Source organism: Protomyctophum parallelum (assembly GCF_964188405.1).
Source record: "Protomyctophum parallelum genome assembly, chromosome: 15".
NCBI lineage: Eukaryota > Metazoa > Chordata > Actinopteri > Myctophiformes > Myctophidae > Protomyctophum > Protomyctophum parallelum.
In genome coordinates this window covers 11153649-11181181 of record NC_139710.1, presented here as the reverse complement: position 1 = coordinate 11181181, position 27533 = coordinate 11153649, and the positions used below count along the sequence as shown (strand labels likewise).

The 27533-nt window shown below is 42.2% G+C and overlaps 1 protein-coding gene across 8 annotated transcripts in view; it reads left to right on the top strand.

Annotated features, from left to right (window-relative positions):
• LOC310872777 (membrane-associated phosphatidylinositol transfer protein 2-like) overlaps nucleotides 1–27533 on the top strand; it is a 55252-nt gene that overhangs the window by 23925 nt on the left and 3794 nt on the right. For 3 of the 8 annotated variants that reach the window (XM_083784884.1, XM_083784886.1, XM_083784885.1), the window contains exons 3-25: nucleotides 3080–3294; nucleotides 4110–4231; nucleotides 5080–5313; nucleotides 5496–5831; nucleotides 7603–7698; nucleotides 9922–10026; nucleotides 10125–10189; nucleotides 11842–12077; nucleotides 12351–12540; nucleotides 14322–14441; nucleotides 14602–14816; nucleotides 14952–15127; nucleotides 15250–15420; nucleotides 17231–17383; nucleotides 18735–18899; nucleotides 20793–21116; nucleotides 21754–21902; nucleotides 22545–22661; nucleotides 23282–23398; nucleotides 25462–25610; nucleotides 26388–26537; nucleotides 26716–26896; nucleotides 27209–27337. In XM_083784884.1, the coding sequence (XP_083641010.1) occupies nucleotides 3080–3294; nucleotides 4110–4231; nucleotides 5080–5313; nucleotides 5496–5831; nucleotides 7603–7698; nucleotides 9922–10026; nucleotides 10125–10189; nucleotides 11842–12077; nucleotides 12351–12540; nucleotides 14322–14441; nucleotides 14602–14816; nucleotides 14952–15127; nucleotides 15250–15420; nucleotides 17231–17383; nucleotides 18735–18899; nucleotides 20793–21116; nucleotides 21754–21902; nucleotides 22545–22661; nucleotides 23282–23398; nucleotides 25462–25610; nucleotides 26388–26537; nucleotides 26716–26896; nucleotides 27209–27337 (3915 nt within the window). Of the gene's footprint in view, nucleotides 1–3079; nucleotides 3295–4109; nucleotides 4232–5079; nucleotides 5314–5495; nucleotides 5832–7602; nucleotides 7699–9921; nucleotides 10027–10124; nucleotides 10190–11841; nucleotides 12078–12350; nucleotides 12541–14321; nucleotides 14442–14601; nucleotides 14817–14951; nucleotides 15128–15249; nucleotides 15421–17230; nucleotides 17384–18734; nucleotides 18900–20792; nucleotides 21117–21753; nucleotides 21903–22544; nucleotides 22662–23281; nucleotides 23399–25461; nucleotides 25611–26387; nucleotides 26538–26715; nucleotides 26897–27208; nucleotides 27338–27533 lie in introns of those variants that run through there. The other 5 variants (XM_083784887.1, XM_083784888.1, XM_083784889.1 and 2 more) reach the window with 5 other exon arrangements.

Here is a 27533-nt window from a genome sequence, read left to right as displayed (position 1 = left end):
TGATAATGCGGGTACTGTAGATTCCGTGATCCACAGAGCACTCTGTGTTTACTTTGAACAGTCTGACAGTACATTATGCAATGAATAGTGGAGCTGATGCAGTTCTCTACAGCTATAATACAATAACAGGGTTAGTTTACTAAAATAATTATTCTAGACATCAAGGATTTATTGTGTGCTGCACGTGATGAGAAGCAAAAGGAAAACAAATCTTTCCATTAGTGACCCTTAGTTACCTTTTCCCCTGACCTCACCCTCTCTGTACAGCCTGGTTGCTGTGAGGTTTCCATCACTATGGCAACCGTGACATCAGCAGCGTGCCGGTGGTCAGGTTTTGTTAGAGAGAAAGGGAATGAGAAGAGGAAACGGAGGATGAAAAGACGAGCTGTAAATGAGGAGGGAGGGCGGGATTTCACAGGGAGGTTAAGAGAAGGAAAAATAAAGCTATTTGAGTGGTCGGCAGAAAAATGAAACCAACCCAAGTATGGTGGTGTTGATTCCCTTCTCTTCATTACTCTACGTTACCAGGGCAACTGTAACACACAGATTCGCAGACCTGCCTGAGTGTGATCCATCCCCTATGTAAGTCTGATAGATGAAGTCAGGGTCTAAAGGACAGCCAGGCCATATCTACACTAGAACAGCCGACACCCCACCCCAGTCAGAGTCCATTTCATTCTCACGTTGCCTTGCTTGCTCAAAGGAAACCGCTTTCTTGACTGATGATTACTTGTTAATTCATAATCACAATCATGGGATTTGCAGGGACATGAGGGAAATGTAATACTCGTCTCCCTCTCACTCTGTCCTTTACAAAAGCCCACCTACAGTACAAACACTGACTATAATCTTGACTATAACTATAATCTTTCTGAGTGAAAGGAAAAGCAGCATTTCCACAGGAAACGTGTATCACTGAGCTGATGGCAAGAGGAAAAGCCCAGGAAATGACTGCTATCCTGTCAGAGCAGTCGCATCAAAGGACATTCAATCAGTGGATGTTCATGCATATAATATATCCTTTATTTAAGAAGGATTTTTAGCCATTTTGGTTTAATTACAACAAAACACAGTTTATAGGGACATCTAAGATGCACTGAAAATGTTGACGCGAGTGTCACTGACATGCATCACGCAAGTCTGACAGTTCACGTCATCTATTTGATATAAAAATTAAGTCCTTGTGTTTCTAAAACGGTCAGACTAGTGAAAACAAGAATACATACACTGCAATGCAAGTTTGAAATAAAAATAAGTTGCCTTACTGCGTTGCTCCACTTAATTATTGATGGTCTGTATCATGCGTCATTTTTGAAAATCATTTAAGTTTTTTGACCATAATGGCATGACCAAAATAGACCCCTTCTATAAATATTTAGCCAATTAAAAGTATTAACAAGAGCTTGTGACAAAATTATAACTACATTGGATCCAATGTTTTGGACATGCAATGTTTCCATCTGACAGCGATGTTATATTTGTGCACCTACACATGTATTGTGTATAGGCTAGTAGTGCATCATAAACTGTATGTTGTATGCATCACAATTGGCGCTACAGTGTTCAAGCATGTGTGTTTGTAAAAATGTATGTGCATTATGGCACGTGCCAAGTCTGTTCATTGGTGTCTGTGCTGTGTCTTTGGAGTGGTATGGTGGCTGTTGAGAGCAGGGCGGGTGGCTAATGAACGACCTGTCAGAGGTAATGAGCTCTGGAGGGCCGGAGGGTTGGGCGCCTGATGCCCCCCTCTCCCCAGGCTGATTCACTGCCTGGCCTGTACTCCTCTCCCCTCTGGACTGACTGGAGAAATCTACCTCACTCCAAATATCCTATTACTGTAACAGGCCCAGGGCAAATACATTTTCTGCTTTATGTTAAATATCTTAGTTAATAGTTAATATCTGTTACAGTAAAGGAAGAGCCATTGAGTGGGTATTGCAATTAAGTTACTTACTGTTAAATGTATAGAAATTCAGTCTTTGTCCTTTGCTCTCCCTTAGCACTTGGACTCTCAGCACATGTTTCTTGTTTGATCTTCAATGATTTCCTAATGACTACAAAGCTCCCTCTTGGCATGTCACACATTCTTGTCTTTAAACCCTTAGTAAGTTACCTAGCCGTAATGCCAGCTAATGACATCTGAAGTCCCCACCCAGAGCTCTGTACCTGGAATGTAAATATGGAAAAGGTGTGGCTCTGTCAACTGGTTTGGGGGCTTCCTGCTTTGCAAATCTTGGGCTGTATTTGCGTGTCTTAAGTACCAGGTCTTATTCCCTAACTTGAGTAAACTAAAGACCTGGAGGCGTGATCAATGCTCTTTGGCCACTCAGAATAGCCAAATGGAATTGATCACGCCTCCAGGTCTTAAGTTTACTCAAGTTGGGGAATAAGACCTGGTACATTAAGACACGCAAAATACAGCCCCATATGTCATGGGATTATTCAGTTACAGTATATGACAAACGAATTATTAAACGGTACTAGATTGGAGCTGAAAAATTCTCCTGTATAGCAGGATATATGTATATGTGATGAATAGGTATTAGATTTATCTTATTTGTGGATACAGGAAACACTGTCACTTTTATACAGACAGACAGAAACGCAGCTACTCTGTGTACATGTCCAAAGCTTTCAAAAATAACGATTCAGAAGTTAACACCTACTGCAAATGGGCGATTATTTCAGTGAGCTCCTGATATATCATTAGCTTAGTCATGCATGCTTGTTTCACGTACACAATAGAAAATTGAGCTGTCAATCTCTGGACAACACTCATCATCATGGCTCTGATCTACTTCAATATCTGTTGTCTTTGATAGCAGCCCATGAACATCATTAGACACCTATATATTTTTCGTACAACCTAACTACAAGCTCCAGCAGTTGTGATCCGCCATTTATTAAGAACTTTGAAAATGTTCCCAAAATAGGGATGCCAGGGGGAATGTGGTTAACGACACCGGTTAGGACAGGTGTGTGTGCTGGGTTTGCAATGCATGCTACAGAGCAGTAGCTCTCCTTCCTGCATCACACACACCCCTTTTCATCATATTGACCATTGCTGTTCTCCTCACAGAAAAAGAGCCGAGAGGAGAGCTGTGGTGAGGGCAGTGGGGTGGAGATCTTGGTGAACAAGCCGTACACAGACGGGCCAGGTGGCACAGGGCAGTACACCCACAAGGTCTACCACATTGGCATGCACATTCCCAGCTGGTTCCGTTCCATCCTGCCCAAGGCTGCACTGAGGGTCGAGGAGGAGTCGTGGAATGCTTACCCTTACACCCGCACAAGGTGAATCTTGCACGTCTTCATTTAAATTTGTTTTTCCAAAATAGCAGATCCACAACCTCACAACAATGTGTGAAAATACAATACAGATTATTATTTAATGTCAACATAAAGTAGAACAATCAGAAGGTGTAACCCAGGTAAAACAATGTGTCCCTCTGTAAGTCTAGCTATAGTTTTCCACCTGTTGAGTCATTACTGAGACATGAAATAAATATTAGTTAGCATTACCTTTTGTAACTGTCCTCTTGTGGATATAACTAACGTCTACGGTTGGGTTGCATAGCTGATGCCCGACTAACAACCCAAGAGCTAAATTAACACTCAATGTGGTTCAATGTCTGGTACCAACAACTAACATGGATAGTTTTGTTTTCCCACAGTAAAATACACTCTGGTGCCTGAGCCTTTTCCTGTGCAGGTGTTGCATTTGTGGCATGTAGTTGCTGAAAAGAGGCATGCCTCGGGCACCGCTGACAGTCACAAGATATTGATAGACTGGAAGTGCCTGTTGGTGCATGGTCTCACGCTTAGGCTAAAATAGCTCTGGTTTATAATGAAATTGACAAAAACACCTTCAAATAGGCTTTTTACAGTAATATTTGCAATGTTAATTTAGCTCTGAGTGCACAGATGTAATTATATAGATTGATATCATATAGAATTATGTGTATGTATGTGTATATATATATATATATATATATATATATATATATATATATATATATATATATATATATAAAAATGGAAGGCTGTGCAAGGTCCTGGTCGATATGTTGTTGGTGACATTATTTGTGCCAATGTCATTTCTCCTTCAGATACACCTGTCCCTTTGTTGAAAAGTTCTCCATCGATATTGAGACGTACTACAAGCCTGACACAGGCAGCCAGCCAGATGTCTTCAACATGTCTGCAGTGGAGAAGAGGCAGAGGTCTCTTGGTACGAGCCTGTGGTTTCAACAGAACACCAGAGAAAATATATTTTCTGTTTAAGAGTTGAAGAGACGAGGAGATCCCTGTTACTGAACAAACACTATAGCAATGATTAGTAATGGAATATAGAGCTTTTTATTATTATTTATTTCATACAAAAACATCACTTGCACCCCTTTTAAGCAGATCATGTTCAATTATAGTCAACATGAATGTCAGGTAGTTTGTAATGGAGAGCCTTTACAGAAAGCAATTTCCTCCACCTATGGTATAGTTAATCAAACTGTCAGGCCAGTAGGATTGCGTGAAGTCATTGTTATTCAAGGATTCGTGATCAATGACCTTTTCTATCTTAACTCAAGCATCAGTTAAGGCCCGCTTACTTGTGGCTGTTTGTTGACACTACACCCCTTTTGCCAGTTGCTGGTTGTAATAATAAGCTTGTCACAGTGACACTGCTCAGACACTCGTGGTTTTAGGGCATGCAGCGACCCGATTAGGCCTACACTGTTCACCGTCAGTGTTTTTCCATTGCTACATATGATTTGCAGTATTACTTTAATCTTCTTGGTCACACTGAAATTCAGGAGGAAAGTGTATAATCAACACGAGCTTAAACACCTAAGCCCGACTTTGTCATATGACGCTGTCACAATACCCAATCGAACAGCCCACAAGCCTGTGAGCGTGTAGATTGTCTATTTTTTTTCCATTCAAATAAAAGGTTTGCCTTTATGATATGCTCAAAATAGGGATGTGTGTTTTTAGCAACACAGTAAGAGAAACAACCATACCATGCAGTCAAAAACTCCCATGTTGCTCCTTGTCATGTTCTGACCTTACTCTGTCTTTCAGACCCCATTGACATAGTGACAGATCCCATCGCTCCTCATGAGTACAAGGCGGAGGAGGATCCACGGCTCTACCAGTCTGTGAAGACCCAGAGAGGCCCCCTGCAGGACGACTGGATAGAGGAGTACAACAACAACCCAGGGAAGACCCCCATCATGTGTGCCTACAAACTATGCAAGGTGGAGTTCCGCTATTGGGGCATGCAGTCCAAGATTGAACGGTTCATCCATGATGTAGGTGCGTATGGAGTCACACAGTCGTAATAGTATGATAATACATTTGCCATTACCATATTAATCCTGGTGGGGAAAATAGCCCATGTCAAAGCTGTGTGACGCAGTGTAAGCTTGTACATTTTCAAAATAATGTAAAAGACTTTTGGGGTTAAGTGGTTAACAAGACACTTATCCTCTCCAAAGGGCTGAGAAAAGTGATGGTACGTGCCCACCGGCAGGCCTGGTGCTGGCAGGACGAGTGGTACGGTCTGACCATCGAGGACATAAGGCAGCTGGAGCTGGAGACCCAGCTGGCCCTGGCAACGAAGATGGCCCAGTTCAGCCAGGCCGAGGAGGCAACCGAGGCCAACGGAGTCACCCCGTCCCCGGACAAAGCCCAAGAGGCCAAGGAGGCCATCAGCTGTATTGAAGCCGAGGAGGCAGTGGTCAGATCGGGAGGAGAGACTCTCCAGACACGAGGTTCGCTCACCAAGCAGTGGTCCACCTCCTCCAGATCCTCCCGCTCATCAAAGAGAGGAGGTGAGGAGTAGGCCATTTTCACCATGTTTTCATCTACGTGTACGTGAAGCCGTTGTGAGAGGGCATCAAACGGCCTTGTTCATTATACATTCACATCATTTAATAACATATTTCTATGGAATAAAAGGTTTGACATTGACTTGGATGTCACATGACGTCATGGGGAAGACACACAAAGCCACACGTGGGGCTAGCACCGCTCAAATCATATGGGGAAAAAAATCCTTATTTCCATGGGTGTGGAAACAGGCTCCAGTACTCTATGGGGCTCTGATTGACTCCAAATGTAGAGTCAGATATATCACAGATATCTGATGTCACATATGACAGCAACATGAAGTCCGAGATCCACAATGTAGCCCTGATTTGTGTTTTTTTAAGACCTATTTTTGTAATTCATTAAAATTCAAATTCAAGACCTTTATTTTTTAGTGGTGATAGCCCCTCCTATGTCCAGCTTTGTGTGTGTGTGTGTGTGTGTGTGTGTGTGTGTGTGTGTGTGTGTGTGTGTGTGTCAAACTTTGTCCTAACACAAACATTAAATGCCATTGACAATGAATGGACAATTTTGAGTGTAATACAAACATTGGAGACAAAGGTAAGGATGCAAATTCTGATTGGCCGGAATGAGAGGATGTACGATGATAAGGGCGCCCCTCACTTCACACGGTTATGATCTTTTATTTATTTATGATTTAACAACTTTCTATTTATTGTACTAACTATCCAGGCTACCTCATTTCACCCCTACAACTTGAAAGCGTTCATCTGAGCCATGTTTTTTTTTATGGCTTTCACCTTTTATTTTATATATTTTTTATGGAGGGATAGACCGTAGGCTGACAGGAAATGGGGAGAGAGATGGGGGGGGGTGACATGCAGTAAAGGCCGTCGGGATCGGGAGTCGAACACACTGGCACACTGCTGGACTGGATTACCTGTGCCTGGACCGCTGAGCCATGGCCCAGGCCATCTGGGCCATTTTTGGCTCCCATATTGACATCACAAAACACATGTCCTGACTGCATCCATCTGACAGAACAGGTGTCACCCCTACCACAGAGCACCTTTCTTTTTGCCTCCCACCTGGACCCTGTCTCATATCCCGCCCGACTTCTTAACACCCTTCCCTAACTTATAACCCCCCCCATGGCTCTCATTCACAGTGCTAATTTTAGCTGCAGTGTTGACATCACAGTTCAGAAACGGCTGACGTCCTCCACTGTACGCTGACAACCACAGCTGTGCCCCCTCTCTCACCAACCTGACCCTTACAGCATCCAATACAGCAGAGGCTTTCTAAATGACATTTTGTTCCCATCAATGCTAATGATATACAAGGCTTGCAATAAAGATATGTCATAGACATGGCCTACTTTTAGCTTAGCCTTTGTCTTTCTTTCTGGACAGTTATTGACTGTCAGTGAGCTTGTAGCTTGTCTGTGGAACTTTCTTTTCTGCCTGCTCCCTGACCACCATGCAGTCCATCTGGGATAAAGTAACCACAGAGACTGTTGCAATTATTATATAACACAGTAGACACATTAGGATATTGCACGTGCAAAGGTGCAAACACCTTAGCAAGTATGTTAGGCGTGTTCTGTATATCACCATGCTTCTGCAGCACTATAGGTATGTGTGTGTATGTATCTGTGTGTGCGCATGTGCGTGGGCAGACATGATGCCCATGTCCTGAATTAACTGGCTTTCTTTTTTAGAACATTCTCGAAATAACTGCAATTCTTTATGCTCCTGTCTTCATGTGCGTCAGCGAGTCCTTCACGTCACAGCATCTCGGAGTGGAGGATGCAGAGCATAGCGAGAGACTCCGAGGACAGCTCGGAAGAGGAGTTCTTTGACGCTTATGGTAACGACCATTTTGATATGTGCACAGTGTTAGTGGTGCCATAGTTTGCCATCCGTCTCCCCACCAAGACCTGCCTGCTCCCTTCTCCCCCCCCACCCCTGACTCTGCATGCATCTCTTTAATACAGATCATTTCTTAAGCTACCCAGAGACCCATCATTCTTTGGGCCTGCAGCTGAAATAAGGTGGGTGTGATGTGACACGTGGGCTCTGTCCTGGATGAGCCCCAGAGAGGACACGGGCCGGGTGACTTTGTCCTGAAAGCCCTGTCTGACCAACAACCTTCTCCACTGCTTATGCTACCTGCCATGTGTCATGTGTGTGCTGCATATGGATGCTAGGAAGTGCTGAGAATGTGTCATGTGTGTGCTGCATATGGATGCTAGGAAGTGCTGAGAATGTGTCATGTTAGTTCTTTATTATTATTATATAACTGGGCTAGATGTCAATCCGCAAAATGTGCCCTTTGAAGGATGATTTCACATACCTTTTGTTTATGATGCTAAAACAGTAATAAAAGCATGCATACTTTGAACTGTAATAAAGCTGTGCATGTAACATTATGAATGACTGATTAATTGAACAGGATCCATGGTCTCATTTATTTTGTATATTCCACCATTTATATCCACGTGGATTGAATTGGATGTATAACGGTTTACAGTACAGAGACTTTAACATCTCTTCATCCAGACATTCACAATAATCATTTAACTACATGAATATAGTACCCCTACCACATCACTACCATAAGCACCACTCTGAGTTGTGTTATAAGTGTTCCATGTACTGAAGCCTGTAGCATCCTTCCAATAGTGAACAACTCCACCAACTGAACACAGAAGTCATCACAGTAACTGTACAAAGCCCCTACAGTAGAAAGAGTACGCTGGTTTAGTGCTGTATAGTGAAGACAAAGGGACCACACTTGTATGTCTTGTGTGTCTTGTATATAAGATGGATGAATAGATGGAAGGCACCAAGTATTGATGCTGATGAACAACCATAGGATATGATCATGTAACCTTTGATAAACACTCAAAATGTATTGATAAGTAATACAAAACATTCTGTTCTTTAAGACACATTTCCTTGAAAGTTACATGCATTTTCATTACTTTTAAAGTCAGCTTATGAATACTTTCGCTGTAATAGCTAGGAAAGCAACTTGAATGCTTTTTTTTCTTTATGCTTTATTTTATGGAGGGACAGACGGTAGGCTGACAGGAAATGGGGGGGGGTGCAGTAAAGGCCGTCAGGATCGGGAGTCGAACCCGCGGCACACTGCCAGACTGGATTACCGATGAGCCACAGCCCAGGCCATCATTTGAATGCTAATGTAATCTGAGAATGGCTACTTTGCTGGAGACTACAGTAAACTGGTTGCCACAAAGACATTGGCCATAAAACAGGAAGAGGGTTCATTAGTATTCAAAATATTAAGGCTTTAAAATTCTCAACAGTTCATTTTCATGACAGATCAATAAATTACTGCTATTCATGCTTTTGCCCTTTGTGTGCGTGAATCAGAAAATAAGCATAGACATTATAAATAATATTCTGTTCATAAAAATAAATTAGTATCCCCCTGTGGAGATACTCTTAGGACAGATATCTTGATTATGTTCTGTCCACATATGATGGCAAATATTATTATTCTTTATCATTTCCTTGTAATATAATGTAGACGTAGTATATTTGCCTGTGAGACTTGGCACTGAGGGATTCAAATAAATCTCTGTTCATCTTTAAAATGCATGTGAACCACTAAAGGGTCACAGTAGCTAGTTATGAATGGAATAAGCCAAGTAGTCATATTCAATCCCTACTTTTTCATTTGATGTGACTATTGTGTGAGTTGGAGATCATGTTGGCAACATATTGACACATTTTCACAAATTGCTTAACTGTGCTGACATGTCTGTGGACACCAATTCACCATCCAATGCAGCTGGGTTGCTTAAGAATTTCTATTGGGATGTTTTTCAATAATATATAATACATTATATCTTAACCATATTCAGTTTACCTGCTGCAGAGAACACTGCCCAACCTTATAATTCTGTGTTACTGTAGTTCATCCATTTGTAACTCCAAGAATGTAGAAATGGACCTGGTTACATGTGAACACTCTTGGAGTTAAATTAACACAGGGTTCTTACTGTGTAGCCAGTCAGATAATTTCCACAGACTCTTAACCTCATATGTCTTTTCCCGTTTGCAGAAGACTTTTCAGACAACGAGGAAGTCTTTCCCAAAGAGATAGCCAAGTGGAATTCCAATGACCTCATGGACAAGATAGAGGCTTCAGACAGCGAGGGAGCATCTGGTAATGACAAAACAAGTGTTCCATATTGATGGGAGGTGATTGTGGATCCTGCTTTACATGATATCAGCCTTTGTCTCTGACTGAGTTTGTCTTTGCAGGTGGACTGTATAAGGAAATGGCAGTGGATTATGAAAGAGCAGCCAGTGAGGAAAGACTAGATGAAGTAAGTGTCATGCAGTTCTAACCAACAGGGCTTTTTCACCTCAACTTTAATGGTTGTACGGAGTTGCACAGTGTCGTTTTTCACAAAGCCTTTAGACTAGAGACCCTGAGTTTTTGAGCCCCACTTCTAAACAATTTTAATGTATTTCCCTTTGTGTACTTAAATTTGAGGTTCCCTATTATTTAAAATATGAAAATATGTATTCGAAAGATATCTCTCACAGTAAGGCAGTAAAACACAAGTGCAAGACTACGTTAAGTTTAGATTGTGTTTAGAAGTTTAGATGAGACGGACTCTGGGTTCGGAGACCATCCTCTCTCCCTCAGCATCTCTGTCCTCTTGTGTTCAGATGCGTGGCTCTGTTAGCGGCCAAGCCGATAGCGCCACTATTCCCACCATCACCGTAACCAGACACCAGTCAGTAAGTAAACTTTCTGGCCCATTGCATTGTGGGCAAAAAGTAGCTCCACACAGACCCCTTTAACAGACCCAGTGCTAATTGCCCTGCCCTGCCCTCGTCAAACCCATGTGCTCCTCAAACCTCACCTCCCCGTGTGAAATTCCCTTGTACTTGTAGCTGTGACGTGGAGTGTACTGTGCAGTCTGTAAAAATTTGGAGTTTTGGGTAAAAAAAAACAGGCAAAACTGCACATTGTGTCCCTCAATTTAATGTGAGTATGGTAATGTATCTAATTATCTATGGGAAGTATTTTCATTTCCGTTTGATTGATGAAATAGTTGCCCATGCAGGTGCAATAATGGTTGGCTCTGTGCTATTATTGTATCAGGCTCCAGTCTGCCTGGTGCAAAAATGACAGTGGAACTGGCATACTGGATAGACTAGACTGGCTAATGATTTATATTCACTACAGCAGGTGATGCAAATCACCATTTCCTCATGAAATCATACTGTGAACAGTTGGACACCTGCAGGAGAAATTTAAATTATCAGGAGTAGGGTTGGGTATCGAAATTAGGTTCGAAATCGGAACCCAAACAAATTGCCGGGTACCCATAAAAATGAAGGAATCAAAATTGGAATTGATCAATTCCTAATCATCATGTTCCAGTATTTTCCTATAGATAAAAACATGCAACAAGCTTTAACTGCTACCGTGTTACCTACCTACCAATTATTTATGTAACCTGAAAATGGACAAAATGTTTCAGCATTGGCTTCAGCGTTCGTTGTGGTAATAGTAAATAATGTAGGCTATTATTTACTTTTGTTATTGCTTTAAGAATGAAGATATGTTTTTTATTGTATTTTCTTTTTTGACGATTATGGAACCCAAACAGGTAAGAACAGAATTGATAAGCAAAATCGGAATCAATATACTCCTAATGACGCCCATCCCTAATCAGGAGTAGCCATGAAAAGTATAAACACACACACACACACACACACACACACGCACAAAGAGGTCTTACAAGCGTTTGCCTTGTGTGTGTTTTTCTTTTCTTTTCTTTTTTGTCATTCAGTGAGCATGTAATCGTAACTGTAGCTGTAATGAGCATGGTTTGGTTTTATCATATGGCAGCCCTATCGTTAATGTTTGCCTATAAGGATGCCAGGGTTAAAGTAGTTAATACTGTAGCCCTGTTTGAAGCAAGCCCATCAACCAGCACCTCCTTGATTTCCCTGTTGTCAGGATGGATCCTCCCAGCAGCCTTCCAAGATCCATGTGCTGGTCTTGGTTCTCCATGGAGGGAACATCCTGGATACAGGAGGAGGGGATCAGAACAGTAAGCAGGCTGATGTGAACACCATCAGCACAGCGTTTGACAGCGTCATGCAGGTTCACTACCCTACTGCTCTGGGACGGATCGCCCTCCGCCTGGTGCCCTGTCCTGCCATCTGTGCCGAAGCCTTCTCCCTGGTGTCAAAGTAAAGACACCCACACACACACACACACACACACACACACACACACACAATTGGCTGAAAACTATTATTTGGGGCGAGTCCACTATTGGTATGGTACATTATTTATTCACATAATGTATCTCACTTTTATTATTGTATGAAGTTTAATCTAGTGTTGTAATTCATGTTGAGCTACAATCTGTAGCAAAGTTTTTATACAATTTATTATGTTATCATTATTATAGTAATTGTTATAATTAAGTGGAAATGTGTTATTCTCTTCATGCGCTACAGCCTCAGCCCATACAGCTATGATGTGGGCTGTCTATCCAACAGTCAGGACCACATCCCTCTAGCAGCGCTACCTCTTCTGGCCACCTCCGCTCCACAGTACCAGGAGGCTGTGGCTACAGTCATCGTCCGAGCCAACCAGGTGTATGCTGACTTCATAAAGTCGCTGAATGGAGCAGCCTTTTCTGGCCAGGTGAGGTACTGCCCTGTGATGTATCCACACTCTTATAACCTGCTTTAGACTGGTGTCTCGTGTTATGTTTTCGCCCCCTGTTCGTCCATCCTGTGTGTGTGTGTGTGTGTGTGTGTTAGGGCTGACCTCGAATAGTCGACTAATCGCCCCAAAATATTGTATATAAAAATACAATATTTACAAAAATATACAAAAATATTGTATTATTCCACTAGGTCTGTGGGGGACATAAACACATTTGAACATTCTGACTGTTCAAATCTCCAATGTGCATGTGGAGTGTGTCTGCCTGTGCCACTGCCTGTGACTTGAATCGCACAGTGCGCTGGCCTGATAGACTCCAGAATCTCAATCTCACCTGCTGTGCTCAATCTGGCTAATGACAAGCCGCTCAGTCGATGTTCACACAGGAGGGGGGGGGGGGGGGGGGGAAATCGTGGGATAAAAGTGAAGGCAAAAAAAACCAGTTGTTTCAATGAAATATAATTGATTTAAGATGAAAACCATATGTTTAATGGTGTTTTTTAGCGAATACATTAATGACGCATGCCGTTACAATTAATCCCATATGCGCAACAATTGTAACACTGGAACAGCGTCCACTTTCGGTTTAACCCATTTTGGGCGGGAACCCCTTTTGGTGTTTTAAACATTGTTATAATTTACTAATTTAGCTATTGAAAAATCGTGAAAATATTTATTTCAGTGTCAGGCCTAAATGGGTTAATAACTCCTGACCTGTTTCATCAATTGAAAAGCTTTAAGTGGTTTATGATAGCCCTTTGCCTGAAAAAAGGAAAGTGTGAAATGTGACAAATGTCACAATCATGCAGGCTCTTCCCTACCTTATTCTTACTCGTAAATAACGTGTAAATAAAGTGACTAAAAGGGTGTGTATATTATCTAACCACAATCTGACGTGCGAGTGTACGGCATTGATTTGCAGGTGTTTCACATTTTTGTCTGAAAACCAGTCAGTACAAAATGTCGGCATAAACAAGCCCACTGGGGCCCAGGCCGTAGCGTAACGGTCTGGGCACCGGACTGGTGATCCAGTCGCGGTGTGCCGCGGGTTCGACTCCCGGACCCGACACGGCCTTTACCGCATGTCATCCCCCCATCTCTCTCCCGTTTCCTGTCAGCCTACTATCTGTCCCTTAAAAAATCAATAAAAGGCGTAAGCCGCAAAAAAAATATCTTAAAAAAAAAAAAAAACAAGCCCACTGGGCCTAAAGAGAAAATGATCAACCAACCACAAGAACACTGACTTTTACTTCCATTTAATTATCTGTCTGTGTACCCTATAGGTCTACACAGTTCTAAAAATAAAGGGGGAAGAGGACCACAATGTGTTTTTGAGGTTAGATATGGCTGTCATTCTTAATCTTAGCAGAATATTACAGGGCCAACCACATCAGAAACTGGGACAAAACACTGCAAAAGTACTGTAGCTGCCAGTTTACCACTCTCAAACTAGACTAGAGGCCCAAATCTCACGTAACATACCGTATCAAACCGCCTCTGTTATTAGTAGTAGTAATAGTGATAGTTATTCCTAGAGCAGGGGTTCTCAACCCGTGGGTTAATATTAAGGTTAAGGTCTGTTTGTATTGGGGGTGGGGGGAGGGCAGGGGTCACAAGACATGGCCAAATCATTTCCAGGGGTCCCCAGCCAAAAATGTTGAGAACCCCTGTCCTAGAGAGTGCTTTTAGGATATTCATTGGTTTGAATGTTTTACTGTACTAGTGTTTGGCCATTTAGAAAGTCTTTACCTCTGTAGGTGTGCCTCATTGGCGACTGTGTGGGAGGAATCCTAGGGTTTGACGCACTGTGCAGCAGCAACCAGACTGTGAGTGAGAGCCAAAACAGTAGCCGTAGGGGCAGCATTGTGAGTGTGCAGGTAAGAGACAAACCATGCTGTGTCCTGAACACCCAAAACCCACGTCAACTTCTTATTCACTGGTACAAAACCAGTCTCACTATTACTATTTATTTATTAACACAAAAGTACAAAAACCACAACGATAACATCTTAAATGTTCCTTTCTACACCCCTGAAGGACCAGGACCTTCTCTCTCCTGGCATCATCATCAATAGTGGCCACGGATCGTCCTCTCCAAACCTTGAGGGCAGCCGCCACCTCAGCCGCAGTAACATTGACATCCCGCGCTCCAGTGTAGGCGACGACGGCAGGCGGCAACTACCCCGCAAGAGAAGCGACTCCTCCACCTATGAACTTGACACCATAAAACAGCACCAGGCCTTCCTGACCAGGTGAGTGTTGAGCGGCAGGTCTAAACCGGTGTTCACATACAGTACACCGATTCAGTTTATTTAGTTTGAGGGAGAGATAATTTAGGAAGGTATACACAAGCAGATGTGAATTTGATGTCCTGGCTGTCCTTTCAGCTTGCACTCTAGTGTTCTGCGGAACGACTCAACGTCACGCAGGTCCAGCAGTAGCACCATGCTGGAAGGAGGCCCCCTGGGGAAGTTTGACTTTGAGGTGTCCGACTTCTTCTTGTTCGGCTCTCCCCTGGGCTTGGTACTGGCCTTGCGGAAAACTGTCATTCCAGTGTTAGATGGTAAGTCGACTACAAATTCTTTGTTAGATATTTTGTTTATAACTTGGTTATAACCTCAGTGATCATCTCAACCTTTTATTTTCTGTCCACTCCTTGGCTTTTGGCTCTGTGTCTCCCCCTAGTGGCCCAGCTGCGACCGGCCTGCCAACAGGTGTATAACCTGTTCCACCCTGCTGACCCCTCAGCCTCTCGTCTGGAGCCCCTCTTGGAGAAGAAGTTTCACCTCCTACCGCCTTTCAATGTGCCCCGCTACCAGCGTTTCCCCCTGGGAGACGGCAACTCGGCTCTACTGGGTGAGTCCTTTCTACTGAATAATAACGTATTGGATACAGGCCCCACTCAAACCAATACATTCAAGCATTAGGAATGACAAAGCAGAAGGTTACACACACACACACACACACACACACACACACACACACACACACACACACAGACAGACACACACACACAATGTGGATTTGTGTGTACAGTCATAAATGCCTTATACAGTACATGCATTAAAACAGTTGTTTTTCTTTTATCATCGGTAACTTTAGCCTGCCACAACTAGAAACTCTCTAGATTCTGCTTGGCTATCCTGTTCCCCATGGATGCATGCATTAGGCAAAACCTGTTGCCATTGCTGTTTGTTGGTCTTTCCCTCACAATCTTTTCTACTGGCTCTGCATAAAGTCATTTTCTGAAGCAATTTATTCATCTACATGTGTCGATACTCCATAGTTACTGTTAGAACTGCTCATGATAGTGAAGTAACCCTTAGCCTCAGCCTCATCATTTTATGCTTTTTCATGTTTTAACAGTAAACAATAGGGGTGTAACGATACATTTTAACCCATTCTGACCGGGCACCCATTTTGGTGTCAGCATCATGTTATGCTTTAGCTATTTAAAAATAGCAGATCTACAAGCAGACCTATCGCGCCACCGAGTGGCGCGATAGGTCTGCTATTTTTGAAAAATCAAAGACACTTTTAGAATCTGATCTCAGGTCAGAATGGGTTAATAATGAAACTGTCAGGATGTAATAGACATTTTTAGAATCTGATCTCAGGTCAGAATGGGTTAACAGCGATGCGACACGCAATACGCATGGTGGTTGATACGATACATGGACGATATTGGTTCATTCATGGCGATACGATTCAATGATTTAAAATTGATGCAGTAACAATTTAGCAAAGAAATTAAATCTATATGAAACGTGTGGATAGTGCAGGTTTTTTTAAGGGAAAAATGTATTATTATTGATATAAATAAGTAAACACAGTGAATCTCTGGCAAATACATGGACATTGTATTTGACCATCCCGCACCGTGGCATGAACGACAAAACGATTTGATGCAATCATACAATACAAAGTCAAACGATACGATATGATCGATGCAGTTACTGTATCATAGTTACACCCCTATAGTAAACATATACAGATAATGTGTCGATATAATTCCTTTTGGGTTATTGTTTTCCATAGTTGACATACTGTACATATGCTGAATTAGGGACTCGATGTGGAGCATCAGGAGGTGACGCATGGAGGGTAACAAACTGTAGAATCATGAAAGAAAGAGTCTAATGACTGCAAGCCTTGGTTTTGATTTATTAGATTGTGGTAGTTTAATCAAATGAGCTGTCGTTGTATGCCCACAGGTCCACTAAGTGTAACTAATTAAGTTTTAAATATTGATAACGTTTTAAATGTAAATTCAGGTACATTAATCACTTCATGCCGTAATTATTATGAATAAGAGCTAGCAGTTTGGTGACTTAAAACATCCTAAATATTAAACTCTAGTAGTGCTTCACAGGAGTGTTCATTTTACACTTAAATGTGCAATAATGCAATATCCAGCAGAAATTAAATGAACACACATATGTGCCAAAATTGACTCTTCCCATAACCCATTCTATTTGTGCACTTTCAGACTTAAAATAACCCTCTGAATTTCAACTCGGCTCTCTTGTCTCACATTCAGTTTTCTTTGTGATTACTACATATGTTTCTGTCTTCTTCTTTTCCTGCCTCTTGGCTTCCTGTCCCCATATCTGCACACCTGACCCCTAAACCCCTTGACCTCCAACCCCTCCGCCTGCCTCTCTAGTGGAGACGGTCCAGAGCAACGCTCAGCTTCTACTCGATAGTGGGCCTCCTCTGTCTCTTCGCTGTCAGGAGACCATCAGCGAGACCTGCATTCCTGTACCTGTGCTAAACTGGCAGGAGAGTTTCCTCAGAGCCACACCCGCCACTCTGGAGTGTGTGTAGCCTCTCCCTTTCACTTGCATCTATTCTCTGTATCATTGACTGTGTGTGTGCGTGTGTATATGTGTGTGTTCTATGTTGTGTCCATCCGAAACCACTTGTCATATCTGTATGTCTATTGGGGCTTTTCCAATGCATGGTAACTCAACTCAACTCAACTCATCGCCTTTTTCGGTGGAAAAGTTGTGGATGGTACCTGGTACTTTATTTGGTGTCACCTTATTTGGGGCTCCAAAGCAAGCTGGGGGGGGCGCCAGTAAACCTAGACCACTGGGCGAGGTTCGTGCGTCTTCTCTTGAATCTAGGGGGACACTTTCTACGTGAACCGTTCCGTTCTGTCCCTGCACGCACGTCAAAATATTACTGGTACCACAGCGTGTTACTGCGTTCTACGAGCATGACACTACTGCCTATTTGTCACCTAAAATATTATCAAACTGTTTTTGTTGGACTGTAGAGCTTAAATAGAGATTGTTTCTAGACAATTCACCATTGTTCTTAAGTGCTCTGCTATATTGAAGGGGTGCTAGTATTTACAGTGGGAAATTAAGCATCTGGTTCCAAAGTGAGCTGAGTTGAGTTGAGCCGGGAACCATCCAGTAGAAAATGTCCATGTATCATGTGTCCAACTCTGAGCATTTCCATTGCTGTTGTTATGGCAAACTGAGAATGTACTGTACCTCCTCCAGCGAGGATCGATCTGAGGGTGTCCTATTTTTTCGAAGGCTTGTTCACAGCATTCAGTCCCACAGCTGTGAGCACAGCTGGTTCTGTTCTGTGCAAATACTTCTCATTAGTCAAAGGTAACGACCCAACATGGAAATGTGATGAAAACGTAAGAACCATTAGTTGTTGTGGTGATCCATTTCGTTGATTTTTAATCAATTATTTCAGTATGTCTACATCATCTCCATAATGTCAGAAAAGTGTGAAGGTTTGTCATGTAGAAAATGTTGCCGATTCACCCCAATCAGCTCCTTATATAACTGCTTCTGATCTTGTGATGATGGTCAAAGGTATTGTGATTATGTAAAGTCTCCAGCAGTTTTTCCTCATGTCAACTAAAGTGAACAGCTGTTACATTCACTTAAATGTGGTGCTTTTCCCCGTTCACAAGAGGAAAAGGCGAAAAAGAAGAGTAACGATTAACAGTCAGTCGTGTATTTCATTCATTCACTACACGTAGCTGGCTTTGGCCAACAGGTGGTACAGTATAACCTTTTGGTTTCACGTGCACTCTGAAACCATGGCATCTGCTGTTGCATCTCAACCCTTTCCCCTCATCATTGTCTGCTCCCCTTACCTGTGTCTTTGTCTAATGGGATCTCCTTGTTTCGGCTCAATAGCAGATGTTGTTCAGTCTCATGGTGGTGTCTTCATGGACAGTTCGTACCCCTCCTCTCCCATAACGGGCCCCCTCTCCCGGGGCCTACGGAGGGCCAGTGAGGCCAGCATTGCCAGCCAGGTCTCAGGAATGGCAGACAGTTACACTGCCACCAACATAGCCAACAGTAAGTGTTGTTACCACCAAATCTTTCTCTCTTGCCTTCACTCTTACAAACGCTGATCCTACACTGTAAAATCCTGAGTGTAATTTGTACTTTGACTAGTGTCCATTTGGTTACATTTGTACACTGAGGATAACACTGAGGATTTTACTGTGCAATCTCATTCACTCAATTTCTCGTTTGCTGCCCAATCTGGCCTCTTTATTTATTTTACCCCTCTCTTCTATTGCACTTTTCGCTCTCACTCAACCCCAAACTGTCTGACTTTACTAAACTAAACTAACTAAACTCTACACAACTTACACTCTCAACTACGCTCAACTTACTCTGGGGTTTCGCCTACCAATAGTTACCACCTGATTCATAGTGAGACACTCACTTCAGTCTTCTTTAGCAGAGAGAGTATCCCTGCGTGAAGCCCAGAAGCCTTCCCCTTCCGCTGAACATAGATATTGGTTTCCCACGTGGGCCACAGGTTGTCACATTGAGGGCTCGTCTGGGATCAGGTTCCAAGTGGGGGTTCAAAGGTGGGTGAATGTTGCAGAGTAACTATGCCGGTTGCATAAATTACCGTAAGTTAAATACCTTAATATACCTTAAGCTAAATATTTCCTAAACTGCAGTAATTTAGGAGCATTAGATAAATGTTAATAACGTTAATGTTACTTGACACCACTGTTGTCAGTGTTAGCTACCTTCTTCAAAATGGACAACATACAACGACAACCTACCTCAAACCCTAACCTAACCATAACCGCCAAGCACGGGAGCAGCGCATGTCGGACGCATGTCGGACTAATGCTCCGTCGGAATTACGTGTGGACCCCCATACAAAGATATTAAAGAAAAAGAAAGCCAAACTTAACGGGAGACTATAATGTAGTCTCTTCTAATAACCGGGAAGCGCAAGCTTAATAATAATAATAATTTAACACAGACATAATGACTACGCACAAGGGAAAAAAAGGAAGTAACTGACAAAATCAATGCTAAACATCATGCTGTGATATTGAACATTATGAATATTACTGTGACAGCAAGAAGGACACAGCCAAACATTAACAGGAGTTGACAAAATTCAGTCATTATGTTCCACAAATGATCTTTTACGAGACTGGTATTGGTAATTACGATTTTCTGAGGAGAATGGCTACTATGGACCTTTGCATAAGGGAATACTTAAGTATCTAAGAGCAAACATTTAGAGATCAATGGGCTTTCCATTTGAAGCAAATACGTGACGATTTTATGCAACTGGTGGGCGGTGGCTTAGGGGGAAAGGTCCCCTTTGACCAAGTGTGGAGTGGAAGTTCTTTGGTTTCCTTTGACGGAGACCCAGGTTCGAATGCAGGTGGTTATACTTACACAGTATTTAATCACAAGTGTCAAGACATTGTAATAAAGAAGACTTGAGCTTAGATTCACTTTTCACTCAATGTCTGTTGTAACTCTTACCCACTGTCTCAATGTAAATGCAATGAACGAGTCCTGCATTTCTCTAATGTTTATAATGCATGTAAACCTGCTTGATTGAGCCATTCCTGCATCGTCCACTCCCTATCACAAATGTCCGCCCAAAAGACCAGTTCTCTGTTGTTTTATGTGAGACTGTCTTTCCAAAGTCACTGCTTTCGTTGCTCTTTTACATCTCTTACCACAGTGTTTTAAAATATCAATATCATATTTATATACACTCTACCAGCATACTCTACCCCATCCTTTACAGTTCTGAAGTTCATCTCTGAACACTAGTAGCAGCTGTTTATGTTTTATTGGTTGAAACCAGAAATACTGTATAATAGCATTTTTTCTTTTAACTGTTTTTCACTGACATACTGTAACTGTTTTTAACACCATGAATCATATGGTTTGTATCTTTTGTGTTCTTTCCCATAGCGCAATCATCCCAAATTAACCAGTCCAAAATGAGCAGCCTTTTATCACAGCTTGCCCTGTCATCCCAACTTGCACTGTCATCCCAAAGCAAATTCTTCCTGAGAAGCCCTCCTAAGTCCCGTAGAAAAGCACAGGCTGTCGAGGCCCCTGAATCTCCAGAGCTAGATCTTGGAGACGATCCATTGGCAGAGCTGGAGCCTGAAGCGGAGGCTATTAGTGAAGGTCTTAGACCTTCTCACCAGTTTGAGAGGTGCCTGTCAACTGGTCTGGACTGTGCTATATCTGACCTAGTGTCATTGGACTCCCAGGCTGATGTGGACCAAGGTACTCTTCTAAGGGAGGGAACTTGACTAACTTGGCCTGAGGCTTCAGTTTTCTCTTTCCACTCTTGTACTGTTCATATTATATCAAAATCTATGTCTTGTATGGATTATTTTCTCCAAAATGTGTCTCCGCTTATAGTTATCTCTTTCACTTCTTTTGCAATGGGTACTTTACATTATGTTGATTTATAATGTAGAGTTCAAGATGTATCCTCTTCCTCTGATAATGTAGGTGAAGGTGTCTTCTAACTATATACTGTAGGCCCAGATCTTATAGTTTTTTCCCCTGACAGGCATTTCCTTTCAAATCTGCATTCCATCTTATTTTAAGAGCATACTAACAAAAATAATAATGCTAACATTAACATAAATAAATAGTGGTTCTCTAACAATAACAAGCATATTTTTCCTTCCTCTCATGCTTGCTTATGTTGGCAAATAACGATCGACTAATGACTTGCCTTTTCTCTAGCTGCAGAACTATGGGATCTGTGCTGATTGTGGTTTAAGGTGGAAAACAACCTTGACTTTAGGTGGTTGAGAATCAAGGGTGTGTTGCATCCGTCCCTCACTTCACACTCCTCACAGCAGCTCTCCCTGCTTCCTTCTCACTTGTGTGCCCTCTAATCCGCTTGCAGTTGCAGCACGTTGGTGGGGCACCAAGCGAATGGACTTTGCCCTCTACTGCCCTGATGCTCTGACAGCTTTCCCAACCGTGGCACTCCCTCACCTGTTCCACGCATCTTATTGGGAGTCCACCGATGTTGTGTCTTTCCTGCTGAGACAGGTGCGTCTACTGCATTAAATTAACACTGCTTATTTGAATGGGGGCACGGTGGCACAGTTGGTAGTGCTGTCGCCTCACAGCTAGAAGGTCCTGGGTTCGATTCCCGCTCGGGGCGCTGTGGGTGCTGGCGTCGTGTTTCCTCCTCCGCGTCATCAGTGCCCATACCCGAAGGCGGGGTTGGCGAAAGGGCCTTTCTGTGTGGAGTTTGCATGTTCTCCCCGTGTCCCCTAGGGTAGGTACCCTCACAAAAAACATGCAGTAATCCTGGTCTCTAAACTGCCTCCCCCTGGCCAGCCGGGACGCCTGATGGAGGGGAAAGGAACTGGTTGGAATAACGTGTTCCTTCCACGCGCTACGTCCAACCAGGGAAACTCCCCCCTGTCAGGTGTAAAGGAGCAACTTGGACACTCAAGCATGAAGGAAGCATGAGTTAAGTCCGTTGCTCTCCCTAGGTTGGCGGAGGGTGTGTAGAGCCCAGGATCACATCACAGGATGATTGACACAGGGGTGAAAAATGGGTTACAAAATCGTGGGTCAAAAAATATAAAAAAAACAAAATAAAAACACTTGCTTATTTGTGACTTGTTGGTGGCCACACATGCAAGTTAGTGGTGTATGGTTTAATCTCAATATCTCCATCAGGTAATGAGACATGAGAACTCCAGCATTCTTGAGCTGGATGGCAAAGAGGTCTCAGAATTCACTCCGTCCAAACCCAGAGAGAAGTGGCTTCGGAAGAGGACCCACGTGAAGATCAGGGTTAGTAAGGGAAAGATCTACAAAAGTGTAAATTACTGCAGCACTGCAATAATGACCTGAAGTTTTATACTTGTGATGTATGGTGATTGTTGTGTGATTGTGTGCAAATGCGCAATTAAGTGTTGTTGCTTTCAGGCAGAAACCTTGTTTTGTCTTACTCTTTTTATATTTTGAATGTCATATTTTATACTTTGTTATATGACAATGTTGCACAAAAGTAGCAAAGATTACTGCTCTTTAAGACGACAACATGTTTTGTTTTTTCTTTGTTTTTTCTTGTCTTTTTCTTTTGTGTAAGTCATGTGAATTTTGTATGCTTTATTGAAAATCATTAAAAACTTTGATTACAAAAAAAAAGAAGAAAAAAAAAGACGACAACGCATCACATAGCAACATGCCAACGGCGAGGCCTATAATGAAATTTCCAAAATAGGGTTTGAAAGTGGTTAAGTCTGTCTGTGGGTTTTTATAAATATTTAATAAATGTATTAATAACTACGTTAGATCCACTGGAACACAGATTATTTTTTCCATTTCCTCAAAGGTAATGGTTTTGGACATGCAAGGTTTCCACCCAACAGTGACAACATATACTAAATATTTGTACACCTTTGATCCAGAATGTGACGGCCAACCATCGTGTTAATGATGCTGTGTTCATTGAAGAAAACCAGCAGCTTGTGACGGGTCGCTTCATGTACGGACCCCTGGACATGGTCACTTTAACAGGGGAGAAGGTAAACCATCTTATAATAATTACCACAACTTGTCCACAACTTGTGGTTGACTCACATGCCAACAACAACTGGTTGTATGGCTTCGTGTGTCAGTGTGTACAGGTAATGGAAGGAGGTATGGTGTGCGGGCCACACCATTCTTTTGGTAAAGGATAACTTTATTGAAAATATTAATCGATCTTCATCAGGTCAGCAATCAGCATACAGATGCACACATGTTTCATCACTTTTATCCATTATGCATATGGATTAATAATGGTGTGTGTGTGCCCTACCTCCTTCCATGATTGCTTTATTGGCCCTGCACCCACTGTCGAGGGGCGTGTAAATAAGTATGCTCTGACTGTGTACACTGCAGGTAAAGAATAATAATGAGTTGTTTATCCTTAATGTGTTAACCTTATGAGGGTCTACAGAAAGAGGAAGATATGCCTGAACAGACTTGCTTATTTTATTCATGATAATCATTCCACAAGTGTTTATAGTTGGTAATATGAATGCTGACTTGGCTGTCTCATTGTCTCGCGGGCACGCATGTGCATGCCGGTGCATGTGTGGACCAGTGTGGTGCCGTGTGAAGCCAACACTACACGCCTGGTACATACCTGCAGATAGCTATACCTGCATACCGTAAGTGAAGCTGCTGGTGCACATGCAATTCGGCGATCAGTGTAAATTATTTATGAGACATCTGCGTCTGATCGTGTACCTTTTTTGTTATGATTCTTGATGTTGATAGTCTTCCTGAGATGACTTGGGTGTATTATATAACCGTACCTGCCAAGCTAAACTAGAATGGACCCTCTTGAGTGATGTATATACAGTATACCCAATGGTGTATTTACTTGCTCCGTTATAAATTGTAATTACTGTAATTGTCTCACTGTGAAGCCCTCTGTGCTACTGTATGTACTGTATGGGAGCTATGTGATCTAATAATCCACAAAACATCAAGCCAGGTTGGAATAAGTAAAGCATGTGGCATGTTGGAAAGGAGAGGTCGCACAAACTCGTAGTCGTGCCAAAAAAACGTTTTATTTTACCAACGTTTCGACAAACAGGTTGTCTTCTTCAGGGTGTCTTCTTCAGGTTGTCTTCTTCACCCTGCAATTTACTTTTGGGAGGAGGTGAGAGCTATGAAGAAGACAACACCTCAGCACCTCCCTACTCTTGGTGTGCTCTCCTACCTCTTTGATTAGCAGCACTTTATGTAACACAAAGGCTTGATTGCTGAGACACGGTATGCAGTGAACCAAAATCGTATGCAGCTTAGAAGGGACAAATTGGACCATAGATTTTTTGCCTACTTTGGGAAAAGTAAAGTAGTTTCGATGAAGTAGTATGACAGTAGCTATTTCACCAGCCTTCTTTAATGTGTGCATAAATGATTTTATCTGAGCAACTAATAGGCTGCAAAACTGGTTGTATGACATCATGTCATAACAGCGTGGCTTATTCACAATATGTGAAAATTATATATATATATATATATATATATATATATATATATATATATATATATATATATATATATATATATATATATGATATTTAGGACAAAAGGGGATCCGGGCCTCAACTTTCCAAAGTCAGGTAAATAATTTGTGTTTTTTAATAAATCTGGGGTAAGCTAACATGTTGGCTGCAATTCGAAACTGGCCCCCGTAAAATCTGAATCCCACCACCACCGCCCACCCCTCACTGTATTTGTTCCCTTTTTACCTCCTTTATGATGAATTCCTGCTCTGTTCTATGACTATATAGAAGTGTCTATTTGTACGTCTCTAAATGTTTTGATGAATTGAACAAGGTGGACCCTCTTGTAAACAAGTGTAATGCTTAATTGGGTCGTCCACTCACAGTTAAGTCTATGTATTGAGTCTGCTTGAAATGTACTGTAGTTCTGCAAACTGTTAATAAATATTTCAATCAATCAATTGGGAAGAAAGATTCAAGAGTAGACTGAGAATACTGCACTCTATACTGCCCCCTTGTGGGCCAGGTTTAAAAGAAAGGGGTTACTGTATGTGTTCATATTTAGTTTGTCTTCTAATCCTGTGCAGGTTGATCTTCACATCATGACCCAGCCTCCATCAGGAGAATGGCTGTACTTTGATACAGAGGTGACCAACAGTAGTGGTCGTGTCTCCTTTATCATCCCAGAGAGCAAGCGCCTGGGCATTGGAGTCTACCCAATCAAAATGGTGGTCAGGTGAGTTTAGCATCTAACTCCTCTTATGTGATCAAAGCATGTACAGTATATCATTTAGTATAAACCACATCTGGAAAATGGAAAGAATAGTACCCAATGCATTAATTCCAAACTAAAACTAGAACTGCACTCTGTCGAGTGCCTACTTGCGTGTTGCACACTAGAAGGCCATAAACACTAGTAGGCCATATGGCCTACTAGTGCGCAAGCAGAAAGCGCAATTACTGTCGCTTTCGGTGATGTAATGAAGGTAGGTTTCAGATTACATACATGTATACATAAAGACATTACCTTTAATCCACCCGACACTAAAACCTATCATTATTATTACGTCACCAATCGAAAGCCAGTTAAACCCCACATAATCGACAATCACCAGTATATAGTTCTATGCTCTCGCACTGACTTGGGCAGCGGCCCCACTATGTCCATTGCTATATGTGAAAATGGCACTTCAATTATAGGGAGCGGAATCAATGGCTTTCCAGAGCCAGTTATACCCCGGCATTGATACATATCTTCATTACGTCACTCTCGAAATCAGTATATGTACCACGGCATATGCATCAAAGCGCCGGCTAAACCACCTTACTTGCGCGCTCTGCTTGCGCAATTAAAGAGGTAAAGGAAACATACTGTAAGTGTATGTTGTCGCTGTCTGGCAGAAACCAGCTAACTCCATTTTTCAGAATTTTTATTTTTGGTTGAACACTGTGTCTGTGTGTTTGTTAAAAAAATTGTACGTTTCACTCTCTCTACCTTTCTGCTGTGTCTCAGGGGAGACCACACTTTTGCAGACAGCTACTTGACAGTTCTTCCCCGTGGAACTGAATTTGTGGTATTTAGCATTGATGGCTCCTTTGCTGCCAGTGTGTCCATCATGGGCAGTGACCCTAAAGTGAGGGCTGGAGCTGTGGATGTTGTCAGGTATAGCAGTCTCCTTACTTCATGGGAATTGGCCTCACAGATTCAAACAAATGTATCTCCAACAGTTGTTTATGTTTCTATTGCCTTATGTATCAACTAGTTCAAGTCAAGTAAAAGCTATTTCAGATGCCTATAAAGATAAACAACAACTCATTTCACTTCTTTTCTCTCACTTCAGACACTGGCAGGACTTGGGTTATTTGATCATCTATGTGACGGGACGTCCAGACATGCAGAAGCAGCGGGTGGTGGCTTGGCTGGCTCAGCATAACTTTCCACATGGAATCGTCTCATTCTGTGACGGTCTGGTCCATGACCCTCTGAGACACAAGGCCAACTTCCTCAAAACGCTTACCGAGGTAGGAGCCACAGGGAATTGGAGGTGTGTGTGTGTGATGTGCAAAGATCTTGGAAAGAATATGAAACGTGGTTTTAGATTAAAAAAACATTTGTGTGGCTTATACCACAGCTTAAATATGCTTAAATATGACCACATGAACTAAACGTTAGGCTAAAGTTAACTGCAGTGTACAAAGTGACAATTAACACATTCAGGCCTGACGTCGAAATTTTAAATAAATGTTTTCTAAATCATGACAATTTTCTGAAAGATTTGAGCACATTTTAACGATTTTTCAAAAATATATAATATATAATATTACTGCTGACAGGCTCACATGAAGATTTTTGCTGGCTATGGTTCAACCAAAGACATCTCGGTCTACACCTCCATTGGCCTTCCTCCCTCCCAAATCTATATTGTTGGAAGACCGTCCAAGAAGATGCAACATCAGTGCCAGGTACTGCTTACAAATCAAGAACAAACTCATGACAATTTCAGATCCCATTCGTCAGTCTTTGTAGGAATGTGCAAGTACTCTGCATTCAAGCAAGATGATGTAAATGTGCAAAAGCACTGTGATTTAATTCACTGTTTGGCTTGTCTGGTGTTAAACGCTGGTACTGTAACAATTGATATATCATGTGAATGAGCAC